The sequence below is a fragment of the Octopus sinensis genome, linkage group LG26 (assembly GCF_006345805.1).
Source record: "Octopus sinensis linkage group LG26, ASM634580v1, whole genome shotgun sequence".
NCBI classification, from domain to species: Eukaryota; Metazoa; Mollusca; class Cephalopoda; order Octopoda; family Octopodidae; genus Octopus; species Octopus sinensis.
Genome location: NC_043022.1, coordinates 168,574 through 191,073, shown reverse-complemented (window position 1 = coordinate 191,073; position 22,500 = coordinate 168,574). Strand labels below are relative to the sequence as shown.

The following is a 22,500-nucleotide window of genomic DNA, read 5'->3' as shown; positions in this document are numbered from 1 at the left end:
GTGGTGGTGGTGGTGATGGTGGTTGTTGTGGTGGTGGTGGTAGTGATGGTGGTGGTTGTGGTGATGGTGATGGTGGTGGTGATGGTGGTGGTGGTGGGGCTCGTGGTGGTAATCGCTGAAGTATTATTGGTTTCGGTGGTAAGTTTGAGTGCCTATAGTCTTGTAATATAGCAACATATATATACATACACACTGACACATACTCACACAGTCAGTAATTAATTATTTGATAATTATACTAATTACTTCGTTAATTACAAAACGGTAGCGGTGAATAATTTTCTTGAGAGTGCCAAGCTCATATCACGTGACTTTTACTGTGGCTCTACAAAAACATCTACAAAAATCTCATACCTCCATCGTCCGTCTTTACATTCTGAGTTCAAATTCGGTCAGTCGCGTTTATCTTTCGTCCTTTCGGGGTCGATAAAATAAGTACCAGTTGAGTACTGGTGTCAATATAATTGATATTTACCTGTTTCCCCGAAATTGCTGGCCTTGTGCCTTTAACAAAAAGGATTATTATTATTATTATTATTATTATTATTATTATTATTGAGTGAGAAAGCAGTGGATGCCATCAAAGTGACACTGGAGTAAAATATACGAAGCCCAGTATAACCATCATGACTACCCGTCTGATAAGGGTACACAACGCACATGCATCACAACCATATTTGCGCAACATGGTGATCTCATATCAAGATAAACAGCATATGACCATGCAGGGGGGGCCCAGTTAGAATTTTCTTCAGGTCGAGTAATCTATTCCGCTCAAAAGGTCCCTGAATAAGGGTTGTTTAAGGATGTTGAACGAAACACATATGTTTCCAGAGGTGAATTATTCAAACCCCAAACAATCCCTCTCAACACACGGCTATGATGCTCCCCCACTACTTCTGCTCGTGATCAGAGATGCACATACCGCCAGCCACTAAGGGACATGGTCAACTGGTTACGGTCAAACAACTGACAAGCAAATCTGTGGTGTTGAGCAGAATAGTTGCTGTAGCCCATCTTTTATACCAAGACAAAACAATGTACATGATAACACTTCCAATCAGTTAAGAGATAGATAGATAGATAGATAGATAGATATATAGATAGATAGATAGATATACTGGTGGTACAGTGGCTCAGTGGTTAGGACAGCGAACTCGCTGTCTTAGGATCGCGGTTTCGATTCCTGGTGCTGTGAGAGTTTATTGAGCGAAAACACCTGAAGCTCCACGAGGCTCACGAAAGAGATGGTGGTGAACCCTGCTGTTCTCTTTCACCAAAGCTTTCTCTCATTCTTTTGCAAAGGGCCAGCCTTGTCACACTCTGTGTCACGCTGAGTCGCCCCGAGTACTACGTTAAGGGTACACGTGTCTGTGAAGTACTCAGCCACTCACACGTTAATTTCCCGAGCAGGTTGTTCTGTTAATTGGATCAACTGGAACCCTCGTCAACGTAACCGAGAAGTACCGTAAAAAATGTGTATACATACACACACACACATACACACACGTACACATACACACACACATACACACACGTACACAGACACGCACACACACGCACACACATGCATACACACATATGTATGTATTTATGCATGATTGTATGTAAGTATAGTGTATAAGGTGTAGCTTTTAAAATGTATTAAAATGTGTCCTTCCTTGAATAAAGCAATTTGATGGATTTGGGGGAGGTGTAACTGTTATTTCTAACCTATACAGCCGTCTCATGCAATTCCAAGTAGTTTTATAGGTTCAGGGGGAAATACTCTTTACTCTCCCGTGTGATTTACCTCCCTTGAGATCTTTAACCACAAATAATTTTGCTTATTTTCTATTTTGATATCGCCCTTCGATCTCTGTGTCATCGTCGTCATCGTCGTCGTCGTCGTCGCCGTCAGCCTCATTACCTGTTGGCTATGGTTTGAACTTGCGCTCGACACAGTGACCGACGGACCACATAGTCTGTTGACGGAGCAAACAGCACTGATCACCTCCCTTCTGCTGTTCGTGTTATTGCAATCAAATGCCAAAGCAGAAAGCTAACAGAATCATTAGTGCGACGAACAAACCGCTTAGCTGTAGTTACTTCTGGCTCTTTACGTACTGAAATCAAATTGCGCTGCGGTCGACTTTGCTTTTCCTATTTTCAGCTTCGATATCATAATTACCCTTTAGCACCGGGTCAATGTAATCGACTTACCATTCCACTCAGAATTACTATTTTGTACCTAAATAGGGAAGAATTATTGCAATTACCAGCGGTCCAGTGAGAAAGAAAAGATAGTCAAAGACTATATAATATACATTCAAAAATATAAGGAATGGCCATAATAGGACATTCGACTCACTAGAAAGAGCAGCCAAACTCAAACCGCTAATAGTTGTAATTCTGAAATTGAAAGAGAAATAAAAACGTTTCCCTTTTCATCTCTGGACTATGCATAGTTTCGGCAAACTTTAGTAAACAAATTAATTGAATTAAATTAAATTTATTAACAACTGGCGTGCCTCGTCAGCAGAGAAGCCAAGGAGGAGCATATATCCACGAGGCAATGGTAAGGAAGCCTCCAGTCTATATGCTATAAATTTTCAAAATCTACCGCAGTCGCGCGGTATATTGAATGTATATTATATAGTTTTTGACTATCTTTTCTTTCTCACTGGACCGCTGGTAGCGGAGAATTTTTTCTAGAATTTTTTCTACCCTAATATTAATCAATTAATTATTTTTTGGCTAATTTCGAAATTAAATCAGCAGTTTATATCTGCTGCTGAGAAGACCGCGCGATTGCGGTAGATTTTGAAAATTTATAGCATATAGACTTCCCTACCATCGCCTCGTGGATATATGCTCGTCCTTGGCTTCTCTGCTGACGAGGCACGCCAGTTGTAAATAAATTTAATTTAATTTAATTAATTTGTTTACTAAAGTTTGCCGAAACTATGCATAGTCCAGAGATGAAAGGGTAAACATTTTATTTCTCTTTCAATTTCAGAATTACAACTATTAGCGGTTTGCGTTTGGCTGCTCTTTCTAGTGAGTCGAATGTCCTATTATGGCCATTCTTATATTTTGAATATATATATATATATATATTATATATATATATATATATATTATATATATATATATATATAATATATATATATATATTAGGTTGGTGCATAATTATTGTGTCTTTTTTCAATAACTTTTATTCAAAAACTTTATTAAACAAAACGCCAGTTTAAACAAAACGGCAAGCAGAAATTGAAGTAGATGGTGAATATGCTCCGGAATAATTATTTAAAGATGTTTTTGTTAAATGATGTTATTGTTTTTGTTGAATAAGATTTATTGAAAAAAGTCTGCAATAATTATGCACCAACATTATATATATATACAGGGTAAGGTGAATATATTGCCGTCTAAGTTACGCAAAAATGAAAATAACACTGACATCTCATTTTAACAAATATATTTACCAAAATTACATAAAATTATCTTGAAATATTAATGAGGAAAATTATTCAATTAAATCGTCATTGACATAAATCACGGCCTCGAAACAGCTTCAGAATCTCCTGTAACTTTTCTGGGCGGTCTCTTTGTTTAACTTGGTGAATGCTGCCATAATCCTTGCCTTAGATTCATCTTTGGTGTTACAAGGAGTTTTGTTGGTCTCTCGCTCGACGGCGTCTCACACATAATAACCAAGGGTGTTGCAATGTGGAGAGTTAGGTGGCCAGATGTTAGGGGTGATATGGTCGCGGGAAATTGTGTGACATCCATGACTGGGTTCTCCTGCATGTGTCGCATGGTGCAGCATACTGTTGCCAGACATAGGGTCTTCCAGTACATGTTCTGGGACACAGCAAGCCAACGGTTGTTCTGTGTGTTCACCATTTGTTCATATTGCAGCTTCCGGGGCGAATGCCAGGTAGTACAGAATGTCGTTTCCAAATTTCTGGCATCGTGAGTTACATCATGGTGCAAATTTTCTTACAGACGGTGTCCAACTGGTCCTACTATACCGTGCGGTCGATAAAAACAATGTGCATGCGCAAAATTTACCCATCGCACCCTCTGTATGTATGTGTATACATACATACATACATACATACATACATACATACATACATACATACATACATATATATATATATATATTCATTTATTTATTTATATATTTATATATATATATTCATTTATATATATATATATTATTTATTTATTTATTTATTTATTTATTTATATATATAAATTGAAATAATAAGGTAAAAATTGAATATTAATTTGATTAATATCAATTTAAACCAGTGGCCTAGCATATTAAAAAAATCTGAATAGTCATATATATATATTATATATATATATATATAACATTACGTTATATAATTTGGGTTCAGTAAAAAAAATTTACTTTACCACACACCGAACTTTTAGAAATAGCAGCCCAAAAATTTAGCTATTTCCTCTACTATAAGAAAAGTCTCCCAGACAATGTATACTCAAAAATAATTCACGTAGGTATAGAGGGAAAAACAACGAAAGATCACACGTACATCGATTACTTGAGAACGCCGTTTCTGGATTAGTCAGATAGATATAGATATATATATATATACATATGGTACCTATGCTTGCATGTAAATATGCATAGTTGCACGTGTTTGGAGAGATGGAGAGAGATGACAGTATAAATTAGAGAAATAACAACCCCTATTCGATAAAATGGAGACACAGTTTACCCCCTTTTTGCTCTTGGGTTGGAGCTTGATGCCTCGGGTTGAGCACCCTTGGCAGCAACTCGTTTGCTTCATTGCACAACCTCATAATTGTGGTAGTGTTTGGGGTTATTACATTCGTACCGAATGGAATAAGACATTGAAATACCGTAATATGTTGGTAAATTATATTTTACAATCTATGGCATTTGAGGCTTTTTTACGAGTTGGTGCGGTGAGAAGGGTGTTTTTATCATCATTCAGGTCCCGTCTCAGAGTAGTATCTGTATATAATGCGCGGGAAGAGACCTGGCGGTTGTCCCTCGCAATACCGTGAGGGTTTTACTTCGACTTTAAAATATTTAAAGAGTCACATCGCAGACCTCTAGTATGATGTATCAAAAAAGAATAAATCTTCATTTTAGATATTTAAAATAATAATAATGAAATTATTGTATACAGTGCTCAGGTGCACCATAACTTGTCAAAAGTGCGTAAAAAACATGTACCTTAATGTAAAAATGTCTGGGAAGCGAACAGTGTATGAGTCAGATAGATGCTTGTGTGTGTATGGAGGGGAGAAAATCAGGTGTAGTGTTGGCGAATCTCAGGAAGCATGGAAGTTTTGATGGATGCTCCAACAACTTACAACTGATGCCGGCAGTTTGTTCCATGCTTCAGCAACTCTTAGCATGAAAAAATGTTTCCGAAAGTCTTGGGAGCTGTGCTGTTTTCTGACTTTGTAAACATGTCCACGGGTGTTAGACAGGTGGAGTTTGAAAAGTTGCTCAGAGTTATTATTTGTAAGATGGTTAATAATTTTATGGGTGTCTGCCAAGTCAGCTGCCAGACATCGGAGTTTCAATGTATTTATATTTTTATGTATTTATATATTTATATCCTGATTTCGTTTGATCTTTGACAGCTTGTTTGCCATTTAGAAAAAACTACGTTCCGAAATTGTTACCTTCATAATAATACATATTAAAGCGTAGAGTTTATTCACTTTTTATTTGAATGTGAATGAAGGCGCTAACCATTGAATAAGGCTCTATTTAAGCCTTGAACGATTGAGAATAGAACAGTGACGGATTTAAAGTGGAATTAAACAACCGTGGTGGAAAAGGAGAATTTCTGAAGTTATAAACTGTTTGAACAGTGTAGGGTCAATACTTGTCAAGAAAAGAAATGGAGAACTTAAAAATGAACGGAAATTCGAAATAGCTAAGAAGAAGCATGGTGTAGATACAAAAGGCCTGAATATTGTAATTAAAGAACTGAAGCAGCACCTACATGCAAAAGAAATCAAATCTAACTAGGTCTGAATAACAGATTAAGCAATACTAGCAAAATATATTGTTTAGAACCGATCAAAAAAGATTTTACCAAGAGATTAATGATGATAAAAAACGTGAAAGATTAGTCTCTAATGCTGATGAAAGTCGACTTTTCTGGGGTAAGATATGGAATAAGCAAGAACAACATAATACTTCAGCTGATGGCTCTGTAACCTCAGAGAATAGCTTCTTATCCCCCAGCAAGAGGCTATCCACCTCACAGAAGACAGTATCAGAAATGTGAGTAAAAAGATAAGCATTTGGGAAGCAGCAAGATCTGATGGTGTACAGGGATTTTGGATAAACATGTTCTGTAGCTGCCATAAATTGATTGCAGGGCGACTTAATTTTTTTGATCAATGGAGGAGAAATCCCGGGCTGGTTGAGAAAAGGACGAACGGTGTTGTACCTGAAGGATTCATCAAAGGGAAACGCTGCTGACAATTACAGACCAATTTCCTACCTCCCATTAATGTAGAAGTTACTGTCAGGATCAATTGTAGAAGAACTGAATAGATTTTTTGACGAGGGTGATATTCTACAGCCGGAACAAAAAGGCTGTAGAAAGAGATGCAACTAGATAAACAAAAGGGTAATGCAAGATTGTAAACGGAGAACAAATCTGAGAATGGCCTGGATTGACTATCGCAAAGCTTATGATATGAATCCACATTCGTGTATCATGAGTGCTTAGATCTGTTTGGTATTGAGAGGAATGTAACGTGTTTCCTGAAGAGAAGTATGGTGGGACGGAAAATTGAACTGAAAAAGCTTGGGTACCCTAGATATCAGAAGAGGGATTTTCCAGAGTGAAAGCATATCAAGTTGCATTTTGTTCTCTGCATGATACCCCTGACCTGGGGTAGCAACTAAAGGAAAAAATCTCAAACAATCAACCACCTCCTCTTCATGGATGATTTGAAGCTGTATGACAAAGATGAAACACGCGTAATTCCTTTGTGATATAGAATGGAATTTGAACTCAAGAAGTGCAGAATAATCTACCTAAAAATGGTGATGATGATGCGAAACCACCATAACTGGATTACTCTTTTACTCTTCACTCTTTTACTTGTTTCAGTCATTTGACTGCGGCCATGCTGGAGCACCGCCTTTAATCGAGCAACTCGACCCCGGGACTTATTCTTTTGTAAGCTCAGTACTTATTCTATCGGTCTCTTTTGCCGAACCGCTAAGTAACGGGGACATAAACACACCAGCATCGGTTGTCAAGCGATGTTGGATGGGACAAACGCAGACACACAAACACACACACGCATATATATATATATACATATATACGACGGGCTTCTTTTAGTTTCCGTCTACCAAATCCACTCACAAGGCTTTGGTCGGCCCGAGGCTATAGTAGAAGACACTTGCCCAAGATGCCACGCAGTGGGACTGAACCCGGAACCATGTGGTTTGTAAGCAAGCTACTTACCACACAGCCACTCCTTGAAACATCTAACAACCGGATGCTAAAGCTCGTTGAAAATCACAAGCGGCGTAATGAGATTTATTCTGTCATGAAGGAGAGCAAGAAATTTGCTACTGAATTCATGCATGAGGAACAGCATGGCTGAACAGCATGAGGAAAGTGCAGCAACCTTTGTTGCAAAGAAGGTGAAAGCAATGGCAAAGAAAAAAAGCGCATTATAGTAGGGTGCACAAACGTCAGCATGGCAAATATGTAACCCGTAGTAAAATAGCTGATGTTGACCAGAAGCACGAGATCGAAACCTTCATCTTAGCTGATTCTGCATCATTGTGATTGAAGCAGTAGACCTCTAGCTAAGCAACAATGGAGCATAAATCAATACATGATAAAGTTGGTCTATGTCTACATTGGATAATATGTCGGCATTTTAAAATTAAAACTGTTGACAAATAGTGTAAGCAATTCCCTGAAGCTGTAATTGAAGGAAAAAATGTAACGATTCTTTGTGACATTCAGGTACACACAGATAGAACCATCAGGGCTAATAAACCAGATATTGTTATGAAAGATCGAAATAATAAATTTGGTTTATTGATTGACATGAGCATGTCTTGTGATCATAATATCTTGGCAAAAGAATTTTACAAGCTCAGAACATATAACTGTTGAAATTGAAAAAATGTAGCATCTCAAGGCGGTTACAATACCAGTGATTGAGAGGGGTACTAGGAATGATCAAAGACTGAAGATTATTGGAGGATGATCCTTGGCTTACCATCCATGCAGGAAATGCAAAAAATTGTCTTAACTGGTAAGTCGGGCATATTCAGAAGAGTTTTGTCGCTGTGATCTCCCTTTCCCACTTATTTTATTAGTTTTCGTTTTTCAGTTTTTCATATTTTTCCCTTCTTTACTCTGTCTTTCTTTCCTTTTTTTCAAGCACCTGGTGTGTTTATTTTAATGTCTTACCAATGTATAGAGTAAGTTTCTTTGCCTCCTAGGTGTTGGGAAGACACTCAGCAAGAAATGGAAACAAAATTGAAAGAAGAAGAAGAAGAAGAAGAAGAAGAAGAAGAAGAAGGAGAAGGAGGAGGAGGAGGATAAGGAGCATGAGCAGGAGAAGGAGCAGGAGCAGGAGCAGCAGGGGGAGGAGGAGGAGGAGGGGGAGAAGGAGCAGGAGCAGGAGCAGCAGGAAGAGGAGGAGGAGGAGAAGAAGAAGAAGAAAAGAAGAAGAAGAAGAAGAAGAAGAAAAGAAGAAGAAGAAGAAGAAGAGGAGGAGGAGAGGAGGAGGAGAAGAAGAAGAAGAATTAGTTTTATCTAACTCAGAAATATTAAATGTGAGTTATATGAAGTGGAGGGAGTAAAATTTGTGCGGGGATTAACATCAGAGATGAGAGTAAGGGAGAGGAGAGAAATGCGATTAAAACTATAGAAAATATGTGAGCACATCGATGATGCAGAATGGCCTCCCACTAGCGACAATCAAGGAATCCTACAGTTCAAGGGTTAGCCAGAGAAAAGAGGTTACAAGCCCTTCACCGACTGTTTTCCTCCATTCTACAGGTGCATGCATAAAGTAGGCTAATTCTCCTAACCATTTTTGCCAGAGTCACGTTCCGTGTGAGAAATTCAGAGGGGGAAAGAGAAAGAAGAGAGAGAAAGATGGAGAGAGAGAAAAGAGAGAGAAAGAAAGGAAGGAAGGAAGGAAGAGAGAGAGAAAGAGAGAGAGAGAGAGTAACTCTTCTCCACTCTCACTTTCCTTTCCCAGTAGATCTTGAAAAAAGTCGATGTGCGTTTGACTGAAGTGAGAGGTGGTGTCTTTCCGCAAACCGTTCGGGACAGACGAACTTGCGAGGTGAATAAAAAAAAATATTGGAAACCAAAGTTTGAAGGGATAGAATCTAAGGATAGTAGACTCACCATGGCTGGCATTCAAAACTTCTTAACGACGGACAGCAACGTACTGGCAGTTTAACGGCTGGCGCAAAATTTTGAACTTGATGTAAAAGAAAATTCATAAACACCAAGTTTTGAAGTGATTCTTTCTCACGACAATAGACTCACCATGGCAGGAATTCAAAACTTCTTCATGACGGACGGCAACACATTGACGATTTAAAGGCTGGCGCAAATTTTTTACCTTGATGTAACACTGGAGTGGGGGCGCCTCGTCCCTTTTAATTTTTACCTTCCTTTTCAAATGGAATCAGAAAAGGTCGATGAGAGCTTGACGGAAGAAAAGTGTCTGTCTTCAATCTTTTCAGACTTGTCCACCACAAAATCTCTTTCACTATAGCCACCCGGCAGAGGAAACATACGCCTCCTTCTCGACTAATGAAAGGCAGTGAAATGGTCTTAACTCCACCAGCCAGCAATGCTTGTGCATTGACAAATGCGCGCAGGATGGCTCCCCGAGTCCTCACGCATCTCGGGCAAGCCCGACTACTTCCGTGCCTGTACAGTTTATCCCCCAAAAGACAATAATCTCTGTTAACACTGCCTGGCTAAGCATTTCTGAAATTATCCATACGCCTAGGACTGAAAGACGTCGTGGTGAAAACAGCTGGTTGATTTTCGTCGACGCCCAGAGTACCTTCGAGGACGCTCTTGCTCTTGGTGGTCACCAAATCTCTACAGAACACAGAAATACAAAATTTCCCCATCGCATCAATCGACTGATCCCTGATGTCAGCTAGGTAACAGACGTTCTAATTCAGTCCACGATTTGTCAATGAATACATTTCAGTTCAAGGCACAAGCTGTGTAAACTAAATCTGACAAACGGTAACCACACCTGCCCGCAGTCAAAGAAACCTCAGCGCATGTCTGTGTATCGTCGGCCACGTCACGCCCAGTGCTCCATGCAGCGGATGTTTAACAGCAAATGAACCGCCGTCTGACAAGCGAAATCCCATTCTCCACACAAAACAGAAAAAACATGTTCTAAATTCTAATCAGCCATACATACACAAACACACAACTGTGAGTGCTTTGCATCTAATAGCAGAAACAGCTACAAGCCAATTAAAGATCATTATATTATTGCTTATTCCCTCGTCAATTAATGTTATTACACACACAGACACACACAAACACACATATACACACATATTTACGTACGGTAGGGATTACTCTTCACAGTTGCTACATTAAGAGACAGATAAACAAGTGCAATGGTCATTTATTTAACTAACTAATTGAAATTACAGAATTTATAAAAAAAACTCGAAACATACGCAACGATGATATAGTATAATTGTCATCACGTGTCCTTAACTGATGATGACTTGATGTGGTGGTCATGTAAGAGATGTCCTATGTCATATGGAAGTCACCTAAAAAGATGACTTGCCATGGAGGTTACCCCACAAAGAAGTTCCACGCGAAACGTTTGATATTGGTCGGCGATTATACTTTCAATGTTTTGTTTAATTCGATGCTAATTATTTTATTACCATGTAGTGTGGGTTTAAACTATTTGAGTAGGAGTATGGTTTTTAATGTATAATACAGTAGAGAGTAACGGTCGATTATTTTTTCATGTCGATGTTGTTTAGATTCCATATAAGTTTCGATCGAGGGAAAATCATCGAAAAGACAAATGGTAGGTATTCCATTTATGACCACCTTGCCTTGCTTCTGACTTAACCTTCAGATGGCGCCAAAGTTGAGTTTTGTTCTGGCAGATTAATTCTTGGTAAGGTTTTTTGGTTATTGGGGAGAGTGAAGTTCAGTTGCTTTTGAGGTATCAAAAGGTGACACATTTTCCCTCTAACTCCAAACCCGAAGGGGCAATCACAGTAGTGGTGCCCGGGTTTGTTAACGCATCTGTAAGGGAAAGGGCATCCACCATTGTTGCACCTACATTCGTTGATGTCTGAAAATAAGGAGGAAATAAACAAACATAAGTAAAGATAAAAAGGAACAATACGAAGATGGAAAATAACCGACCCCTATGTCTATGGAGTACCTAGAAAGCCATACAATTATATAATTACATTGATGGTAGTAAAGATTGTTTGTCAACATAACATGGCAGTCCTGGTTTAGGACGAATGTTGCTGTAATTTAACTCCTTGTTCGAAAATATAAGGACACAGATCGTGTCGTATAGCCAGCTGGGAACATAACATTGCAGACCTAAACCAGGACTGCCATGTTATGTTGGCAAACAATCTTTACTACAAAGTACTGTCGCTGAATATCTCCCGTTGTGAGATTTAAAAATAGTAATTTTCTTCAATGATTGTGTCAAAATAGAAAACTGTCATTTTTATTTCCTAGGTATGCCTCTTCTGGGCTGTGGGATTCCTTCACTATTCTTCGTTTTTCTGTTATACAGAGTCTACAGCTCCTACTAACTTTCAGAAATTTCAGCACTTCTCTAAAACTTTCCATTTGATGATATACTGAGCAATGGGTTCCTTAATATCTATACATATCTTCACAAAATTGTGGAGTTACGTCACTTATAGATGTTAAATGAGGACCGCAAAAAGATTTATAAATGTAGCCAAATCTAGTAAAAAAGAAGGCTTTAATGTTAAGGTAAGGTCACTTGCTGTCGTAATAATTAAAGTAATAGAGAAATAGTTATTGGCTGTCTCCAATAATCTGAAGGTGTCTAAGAAGGTACAAAAATATGTAGGTATAAAGGAAGGGACCTTTTAAGATCAGATTAAACAACCACAAGTCAGAAGGATGATATAAAGGGCCTTGTGGTAATGTGGGGCTGGACATAGTAGATATTGTTCTATTATGTATAGAAGAGACAATGTGTGGCGCGCGCGCGTGTTGCGTAGAATATTATACAGGGTGTCCACAATGTCTGGGTACATGGGGATTAACACATACTTTAAGAAATTATTATTTCTTAAATTTAATTCTTTATATTATAATTTTATTTACTCCTTGTACCCACATGGGGATTAACACATACTTTAAGAAATTATTATTTCTTAAATTTAATTCTTTATGTTATAATTTTATTTACTCCATGTACCAAGACTTTGTGGACACCCTATATAGAAATGATGAACTTACCCACGCAATAACGTTTCTTATATAATTCAAAACCCTTTCTACAGCGGCAATAGAAGGATCCGGGAGTGTTGAGACAGATGTGCTCACATCTTCCTCTATATTTGCACTCGTTGTAATCTGTTAAAACAAATAAATAAATGTTATTTAAACACAAAAGCAGGAAGGAACCAATGTTTCGTTTTATGTATAACATATCAACACCATTACGCTGTACTGCATACAATTTCCGACTGTGTTCCCTGATATACAAAACGTCCACACTGTCACACTACACCGCATACAATTAACTAGTGTATGTCTAGGTGTGAAGTATGGTATTTCGCTTAATTGCCTAATTAGTTATTCGGTTGAATAACCAAATACATTAGATATACAGGATCATTACGAAACTTGTGCTAAATAACCAACACAAGTTATTCTTTTACTCTTTTATTTGTTTCAGTCATTTGACTGTGGCCATGCTGGAGCACCGCCTTTAGTCGAAGAAATCGACGCCAGGATTATTCTTTGTAAGCCTAGTACTTATTCTATCGGTCTCTTTTGCTGAATCGTTAAGTTACGGTGACATAAACGCACCAGCATCGGTTGTCAAGCGATGTTGGGGAGACAAGCACAGACACACAAACACACACACACACACACACATACAAACATACATATATATATATATACATATATACGACGGGCTTCTTTCAGTTTCCGTCTACCAAATCCACTCACAAGGCTTTGGTCGGCCCGAGGCTATAGTAGAAGATACTTGCCCAAGGTGCCACGCAGTGGGACTGAACCCGGAACCATGTGGCTGGTAAGCAAGCTACTTACCACACAGCCACTCCTACGCCTGTGAATTTTTATGTTTATTTTTGTAGTTTATATTTACTTACCAACACATTTTCCATTTACAAATTGGTAACCTCGTTTACATGCACAACGGTAAGACCCTGGGTAGTTGTAACATTTGGCATCAGAAGGACAAGGGTTGTTTTTACATTCATTGATGTCTAAAATTTGAAAAAAGAAATATTGTACATATAAATAAGGAACTATTATTTTTGTTGCTTTTGCTATTGGTGTTGTTATCCACAAGTTACTATACCCTAAAAAAATACACAATTTCTAAGCTGGTTACCCAGCCATTCTGATTTTTCTCCATATTATCACACACATCTTCCCTCATCATATTATCTCCACTTCATCCCTGTCTCCAAACATCTCTGACTCTCTCATACACACCCTTACAATCACTACACGCATTCTTCCTTTTCTCCTGTCCCCGTTCACAAATTTTTCACCTCGGACATTAGGGGCGATACGTCACCACTATTTTATTTCTCTCTCTCTCTCTCTCTCTCTCCTCTCTCTCTCTCTCTCTCTCCCTCTCTCTCTCCCTCTCTCTCTCTCTCCCTCTCTCTCTATCTCAAGACCTAAAAGATCGTTCCTAAATCTATTGCAAAACGTGACAAGCCATATTGCGCCTCTACTGACGGAAACTTTTTCTATTCTAGCCCCTTCTGCTATATTTAAACCTTTAATTTAAACCCGACCTCTTTCCCACCGTCCGTCGAAGAGGATCTTAGTCGTGTAAAATGCACGGCGGCCACACTAGCGTTGAGGCCACGACAAGCGCCCAGTACATGCAGCGAAGTGGTTGGCATTAGGAAGGGCATTAATCCATAGAAACAATAGCAAAGCAAAGATGGCAGAACGATGCAATCTTCAAACTCTTCGGATCCTGTCCCGCCATCCAACACATGCCAGCATCGGACGTGGATGTCAAATTATTATTCCAAGTATTATTATTATTAGAATAACAATGATTATCATTATTGTTCTGCGAGCTGACAGATTCATTACCGTGGTGGGCGATAAGATTAGCAGCATTTCGGCCGTCTTTAACGTTCTGAGTTCAAATTCCGCCGAGTTCGACATTGCTATTCACGCTTTCGAGGTCGATAAATGAAGTACCAGTGAAACACCGGGGTCGATGTAATCGACTAGTCCCCTCTCCACAAATTTCACGCTTTGTGCCTTTAGTAGAAAGGATTATTATTATTAAGGCAATGAGTTGGCAGAATCATTAGCGCGCCGGGCAAAATACTTAGCAGTATTTCATCCGTCGCTACGTTCTGCGTTCAAATTCCACCGAGGTCAACTTTGCTTTTCATCTTTCGGGATCAAGGACTTAAGTGCCAGTGAAACATTGGAGTCCATGCAATCGACTCATCGCCGCCACCAAAATGCTGCTCGTGTGTTAAAATTTGAAACGATTATTACCATCATCATCATCATCATTATTATTATTATTATATTATTATTACTGCTGTTATTATTATTATTATTATATTATTATTCTATGTTTGACTTTTGCTTTAAATTTGCACAAGCTGGCTCCAAGTCTCAAGAGACAACAAGTTGGAAGTTCATGTTGTTGTTATTCCTAGTGTGCCATATATTTGGTTTTGTATTTAGTGTTGTACTAGTGAATGTCTAAAAAACCATACGAAAATTATGCTTGTTTTAAAACTTGAAATTACATAGAAAGTATTTTGCATAGGATATGAGCAGTTCCCATGAGCACTATCTTTTGAATTTCTGCCATTTTGGGGTTTCCTGGTATCTGAGTTAGGTAGCAATCAGCCCCTTTTGTTGTCATTCCCAGGGCACCTATGACAACAGGTATTGTTTTAGTCTTCAGGTTCCACATTTTGCTGATTTCTATTTCAAGATCTTTATATTTGTTAAGTTTCTATATTATTATTATTATTATTATTATTATTATTATTATTATTATTATTATTATTATTATTATTATTACTATTATTATTATTATTATTCAGTAGTTTTATTTTTATAGCGTGCTTTCACTTCACTACCAAGCGCAGCTCTGTGTGTCTTGGGTATGTGCTGTGATTTGTTGTGATGCTCTGATGGTTATTGTATGGAAAGTGTTCTGCGTAGGATGTGTGCAGTGCCTAGTAGTGCAATTTTCTGTATGTTATATGTGTTTGTAAGTCCTGGTGTTTTTGTTATGTATTTGTCTGAATATTTTTTTATCATGCCTAATGCACCTACTATGATAGGAATTGTTTCTGTTTTCAGATTCCACATTCTGGTTACCTCTATTTCCAGGTCTTTGTATTTTGAGAGTTTCTCCATTTCTTTTAGAGACACGTTGTCATCAGCCGGTATTGATACCTCAATTAGAAAGCATTTATTTTTCTTCATGATCTCTGACAACTGTATCTGGCCTGTTGGCCTTAATTTCTCTATCTGTGTGTATCGGCATATCCCAGAGTATGGTTGCTTTCTCGTTTTCTGTCACCTTTTCTGGTGTGTGCCTATACCATCTTTTTTCTGTTGTTATTCCATAATGTTGGCATAACTTCCATATTATTATTATTATTATTATTATTATTATTATTATTATTATTATTATTATTTTTATTATTATCATTGTTATTGTTGTTGATGTTTTCATTATCATTATCATTATTACTTTGATATCGGCTAGATATTAAGTAGATATATGCATACAAACATCCATACATATACATATACATACACACACACACACACACGCATATATATATATATATATATATATATATATATATATATATATATATATATATATATATATATATATATATACTTGTAATATTGCGATCGTTATTGTTACCTTCTACTTACCTACACATTTCCGTCCGATCTTCTTGTAGCCCGAGTTGTAGCACTTGCAATAGTAGGAACCAGGTGTGTTGTAACATCTTGCATAACGACCACAGACTCTCCCACGTCTACACTCGTTGATGTCTGAAAATATATGTATTGCAATATCAAATGAAAATCATTATTATTATCATCATCATCATTATTATTATCATTATCATAATCATTATTATTATTATTATTATTATTATTATTATTATTATTATTATTATTATTATTATTATTATTATTATTATTATTATTATCATTATTATTTTATTATCATCATCATCATCATCATCGTCATTATTATTATTATCATCATCATCATCATTATCATCATCATAATTATTATTATTATCATTATCATCATCATCATTATCATTATTATTATTATTATTATCATTATTATTATCATTATTATTATTATTATCATTATTATTATTATTATCATTATTATTATTATTATTATTACCATTATCATTATTATTAGCATTATCATTATTATTATCATTATTATTAGTATTATTATTTTTATTATCATTATTATTATCATTACTATTATTATTATCATTATTATTATTATTATCATTATTATTATTACTAATATTATTATTATTATCATCATCATCATTATTATTATTATTATTACTATCATCATCATCATCATCATCATTATTATTAGAACTTGAAACCAATAAAACATGTGCGTGTGTTGTTGTCTATTTAGGATGTACTTACCAATACATGTTCTCCCGTTCCATTTAAACCCTCGACTACAATAACATTTGTAGGACCCTATTGTGTTGCGGCATTTCCCGTATTTACCACACGGATTCCGTCTGCACTCATTTACATCTAGAAAATAAAAGAAGAAACAATTGTCGCATGTTTAGAAAATAGATACATCATTATTTTTTTTTCTTTCAAATTTGCTTCTATTTCATGCCGAGTGTCTTCCCGACTCCTAGGGCAAAGAAACTCATAGTATACATTGGTAGGCCATTAAACTAAACTCACTAGTTCGTTCATTTTTTTTTTAAGTTAAATTAAAATACATGGGTAGTAATAGTTCTCACATCGACAATGCTCTTCTCAATACGTGTGATGTACCAGTTAAGACAATCTTTTGCACTTCTTGCAGGGATGGTAAGCCAGGGTTCATTCTCATATAATTTTCGGTTCCCTTCTTGATCATTCCTAGTGCTCCTACGATCACTGGTATTATAACCGCCTTGAGATGCCACATTTTCTCAATTTCAATGAGCAGGTCTTTATATTTTCTGAGCTTGTCAAACTCTTTCGCCGAGATATTATGATCATAGGGGATGCTCATGTCGATCAATAAGCAAACTTTATTGTTTTGGTCTTTCACAACAATATCTGGTTTATTGGCCTTGATGGTTCGGTCTGTATGTACTGGAAAGTCCCACAGAATCGTTACATTTTCTCCTTCAGTTACAGCTTCAGGGTGGTGATTATACCACTTGTCGGCAGTTTTGATATTGTAATGCCGACTTATTAGCCAGTGTAGATATTGGCCAACTCTGTCATGTCTTAATTTATACTCCACTGGTGCTAAGACTTTACATCCTGAGATTAGGTGGTCCACTGTTTCAATCATGTCGTTGCAGAATCGGCATTTTGGGTCTGCTCCATTTTTCATCACATTGGCCTGGTAGTTCCGGGTTAATAGGCTTTGATCTTGAGCAGCCAGAATGAAACCTTCGCTCTCTGCTTTTAGCCCTGAGCTCCGTAGCCACTGATGGGTTTGCTTCTGGTCAACATCAGCTTGTTTGCTGCGGGCCACATATTTGCCGTGCAGAGGTTTCTCCTCCCACCTATCAGCCAATTGCTCGTGCGCTTTTTTCGTTGCCATTATTTTCACCTTCTTTGCAACAATAGTTGCCGTCCTTCCCTCGTGTTGTTCAGTTTGGGTATCTTGCACGAGATCAATAGCAAATTTTTTGCTTTCCTTTATGATAGAATGAAGCTTCTTTCGTCTCTCGTGATTTTCCACGAGCTTTAGCATCCAGTCATTCGTTATTTCAAGATATTTGGCCAGTCCAATTGTGGTTGTTTTGTAAGCTAGTTCAAATTGGATCAGGCCTCGACCTCCTTGGGCTCTGGGAAGGTAAAGGCGATCTACGTCTGCCTTGGGTGGTGCATCCTATTACAACTCAGCAGCTTGCGTATTTTCCTATCTATATTCTTTACTTCACTCATATTCCAGTTCAACACATTGTAGCTATAAGTAACAACTGGAACTGCTAAGGAATTTATAGCTAACACCTTGTTACGTGCATTTAGTTCAAATTTCAGGACTGCACGAACTCTCCTATAACATTCCTTCCTGATCTTCTCTTTCATGCTTGCATGCTGAATACCAGAGCCTTCATTTATCCCTAAATATTTGTATGTTTGTTCTTGCTCAAGCTCTCTTATGACTGTGTCAACATCTAACACGACTGAATTTGTGGTCTTCACTTTCCCTTTCTGGAAAGTGGCCTTGGCACACTTCTCAAGCCCAAACTCCATCCCGATGTCATCGCTGAATGCTTTCACAGTGCGCAATAGGCCTTCAAGTTCATTATTGTCTTTACCATAGAGTTTTAAGTCATCCATATAAAATAGATGGCTTATTTTTTATTGGCAATTTTATACCCATACCCTATTCTGTTTAATTCACTTGTAAGGGGTATTAGGGCTATGCAGAATATTAAAGGTGAAAGTGAGTCACCTTGAAAAATTCCACAGTTGATGTTTATATTTTCTGAGGCAAGTACTCCATTAGAGTGGTATAATTGGAGATTCGTATTCCACAACGACATATTGTGCTTCAGGAAGCTTGAAATCACAGGGGAAATTTTGAAGATGTCCAGCGATCTCAAGATCCATGGATGCGGTATACTGTAGAAGGCCTTTTTATAGTCAATCCATGCGGAGCTGAGATTTCTGCGCTTGTTGTGACAGTTCTCAAGGATCATACGATTGATTAGCAGTTGATCTTTGCATCCGTATGAGCTTTGGCGGCACCCTTTTTGTTCAATGGGGAAATATCGTGCATCTCCATGAATTCATATGTTTTCTCCGCCAGGATAGATGTTAGGATTTTATACGTGGTGGATAGACAGGTTATAGGCCGATAGTTTTTTGGAAGGTTGGTTTCGTTATTCTTTGGGAGTAGGTAAGTAATACCACTTGCTAACCATTCGGGTGTTTTCTTTGGGTCTCTCATAATTCCATTGAGCAGCTGAACTAGCTTATTATTATATTATTATTATTCAGTATATTATTATTATTATTATTATTATTATATTATTATTATTATTATTATATATTATTATTATTATTATTATTATTATTTATTATTATTATTATTATTACTATTATTATTATTATTATTATTATATTATTATTATTATTATTATTATATTATTAGTAGTTTTATTTTTATAGCGTGCTTTCACTTCACTACCAAGCGCAGCTCTGTGTGCCTTGGGTATGTGCTGTGATTTGTTGTGATGCTCTGATGGTTATTGTATGGAAAGTGTTCTGCGTAGGATGTGTGCAGTGCCTAGTAGTGCAATTTTCTGTATGTTATATGTGTTTGTAAGTCCTGGTGTTTTTGTTATGTATTTGTCTGAATATTTTTTATCATGCCTAATGCACCTACTATGATAGGAATTGTTTCTGTTTTCAGGTTCCACATTCTAGTTACCTCTATTTCCAGGTCTTTGTATTTTGAGAGTTTCTCCATTTCTTTTAGAGACACGTTGTCATCTGCCGGTATTGATACATCAATTAGAAAGCATTTTTTTCTTCATGATCTCTGACAACTATATCTGGTCTGTTGGCCTTAATTTCTCTATCTGTGTGTATCGGCATATCCCAGAGTATGGTTGCTTTCTCGTTTTCTGTGACCTTTTCTGGTGTGTGCCTATACCATCTTTTTTCTGTTGTTATTCCATAATGTTGGCATAGCTTCCAATGTATGTAGGTTCCAACTCTGTCATGTCTGTGAATATATTCCTTCTTAGCCAGGACTGGGCAGCTAGAGATAATATGATTTATTGTTTCTTGTCCATCTCCACATATTCTGCAGTTACTTGTAATATTTCTTTTCATTACATGTTTTTGGTAATTTCTGGTGGGGAGGCTTTGGTCTTGTGCTGCAATTAAAAATCCCTCTGTTTCTGCTTTGAGTCCTGAGCTTCTCAACCATTCCTGGGATTTTTCTTTGTCTATTTCTTTTGCGTTTAGTTTAGTGTAGTATTTACCATGAAGGGGTTTTTCTTGCCATCGTTTTATCATGGATCGTTGCTGTTCTATTTTTAGTTTGGATTTCATTTGTTTTATAGCTTTTGTTGTTTCTTCATCATCTTCTTCTTCTTCTTTGTGTTTATTAGGTGGTATGATTTCTTGTTTGTATTTCTCAGCTTCCTTAAGTACTGAGAACAGTTTTTTGTTTTGCTCGTGTTTTGCCGCTATCTGGATCAGTTTTCCTTCCTTCTGAAGTAGGTATTTTTGCAGTCCTATGGTGGTTATTTTATAGTAGTTTTCCAGCTGTATAAGGCCTCTACCACCTTCTATACGTTGTATATATAGTCTTTCTATGTCAGATTTTGGGTGATGCATCCTAGATCCTGTCAGTATTTTTCTTGTTTTCCTATCTATTTTGGACAGTTCATTTCGTGTCCAGTTAAGGATATTGTAGCTGTAACTTATAACTGGGACAGCTAAAGTGTTGATACCTATTATCTTGTTTTAGCATTGAGCTCTGTTTTTAGTATTGATCTAACTCGTCTATAATATTCTTTTTTTATTTTCTCTTTCATTTGTGTGTGTTGTGTCTTATCTAGTTCATGGATTCCTAAGTATTTGTAAGTTTGGCTTTGGTCTAATTCTTTTATTTCATTGGTTTTATCTAGTGTGATGTTGTTACTCTTAACTAGTTTTCCTCTTTTCATGGTTACTTTGGCGCATTTTTCTAATCCAAATTTCATATCTATTTCTTTGGTAAATCCATGAACTGTCTTTAATAGTGTTTCCAGCTGTTTGTCATTTGCAGCGTATAGTTTTAGGTCATCCATATGAAAGGTGGCTGATCGTTTTGCCGTAACATTTATATCCGCATCAGTTCTATTTAGCATATCAGATAGAGGTGACAGTGCCAAGCAGAAAAGGAGTGGAGAGAGCGTGTCTCCCTGGAATATTCCTCTTCTAATGGGGATGTCTTTGGTTTTCATGAGTCCCTCTTTTGTTTGGAGGTGTAGGACTGTTTGCCATTTATTCATAGAGTATTATTATTATTATTATTATTATTATTATTATTATTATTATTATTATTATTATTATTATTATTATTATTCTATGTTTGACTTTTGTTTTACATTTGTACAAGTTGGCTCCAAGTCTCACCCAGAGACCTCAAGAGACAACAGGTTGGAAGTTCATGTTGTTGTTATGCCTAGTGTGTCATATATTTGGTTTTGTATTTAGTGTTGTACTAGTGAATGTCTAAAAACGAACAAAAATTATGTTTGTTTTAAAACTTGAGATTACATAGAAAGTATTTTGCGTAGGATATGAGCAGTTCCCATGAGTACTATCATTTGAATTTCTGCCATTTTGGGGCTTCCTGGTATCTGAGTTAGGTAGCAATCAGCCCCTTTTGCTGTCATTCCCAGGGCACCTATGACAACAGGTATTGTTTTAGTCTTCAGCTTCCACATTTTGCTGATTACATGATCTTACACATTACAAGATCTTTATATTTGCTCAGTTTTTGGTAGGTCTTGACAGATACGTTTATATCGATTTTAACAGTCATTACAACGAGGAGGCATGTTCTTTGTCTGAAGTCTTTCAATATGATGTCTGGCCTATTTGCATCTATCTTTCTGTCAATTTGAATGGTGAAGTTCCAGAGGAGTGAGATATGGTCATTTTCAAGCACTGGAGGTGGTTTGTGCTCCCACCAGTTTTTTTCATGGGGCAAATCCAGGTTTTTGTAAATTACCCAGTGAATATATTGTGCAGCTCTATAATGCCTGTTGAGATACTCTGTAGGCGCTAGACGACTGCATTTGGAGACAACATGATCAATGGTTTCATTTTGTTGTCGGCATACACGACATGTTGGGCTACTGCCGTTCTTTAATATGTTGGCCTGGTAGTTTCTTGTTGGTAGGCATTGATCTTGAGCTGCTATGAGAAACCCTTCTGTTTCAGATTTTAAGCCAGAGGCCATTAACCATTG

At 37.1% G+C, this 22,500-nt stretch overlaps 1 protein-coding gene across 1 annotated transcript in view; it reads right to left on the bottom strand.

Annotated features, from left to right (window-relative positions):
• Positions 1 to 10,653: 10,653 nt before the first annotated feature.
• LOC115224654 (fibulin-1-like) overlaps positions 10,654 to 22,500 on the bottom strand; it is a 16,330-nt gene continuing 4,483 nt past the window's right edge. The window contains exons 3-7 of the mRNA XM_036513629.1: positions 16,980 to 17,096; positions 16,221 to 16,343; positions 13,415 to 13,531; positions 12,531 to 12,647; positions 10,654 to 11,364 (exon numbers count right to left, since the gene is read on the bottom strand). Coding sequence (XP_036369522.1) covers positions 11,132 to 11,364; positions 12,531 to 12,647; positions 13,415 to 13,531; positions 16,221 to 16,343; positions 16,980 to 17,096 — 707 coding nt within the window. The 3' untranslated portion in view covers positions 10,654 to 11,131. The remainder of the gene's footprint in view (positions 11,365 to 12,530; positions 12,648 to 13,414; positions 13,532 to 16,220; positions 16,344 to 16,979; positions 17,097 to 22,500) is intronic.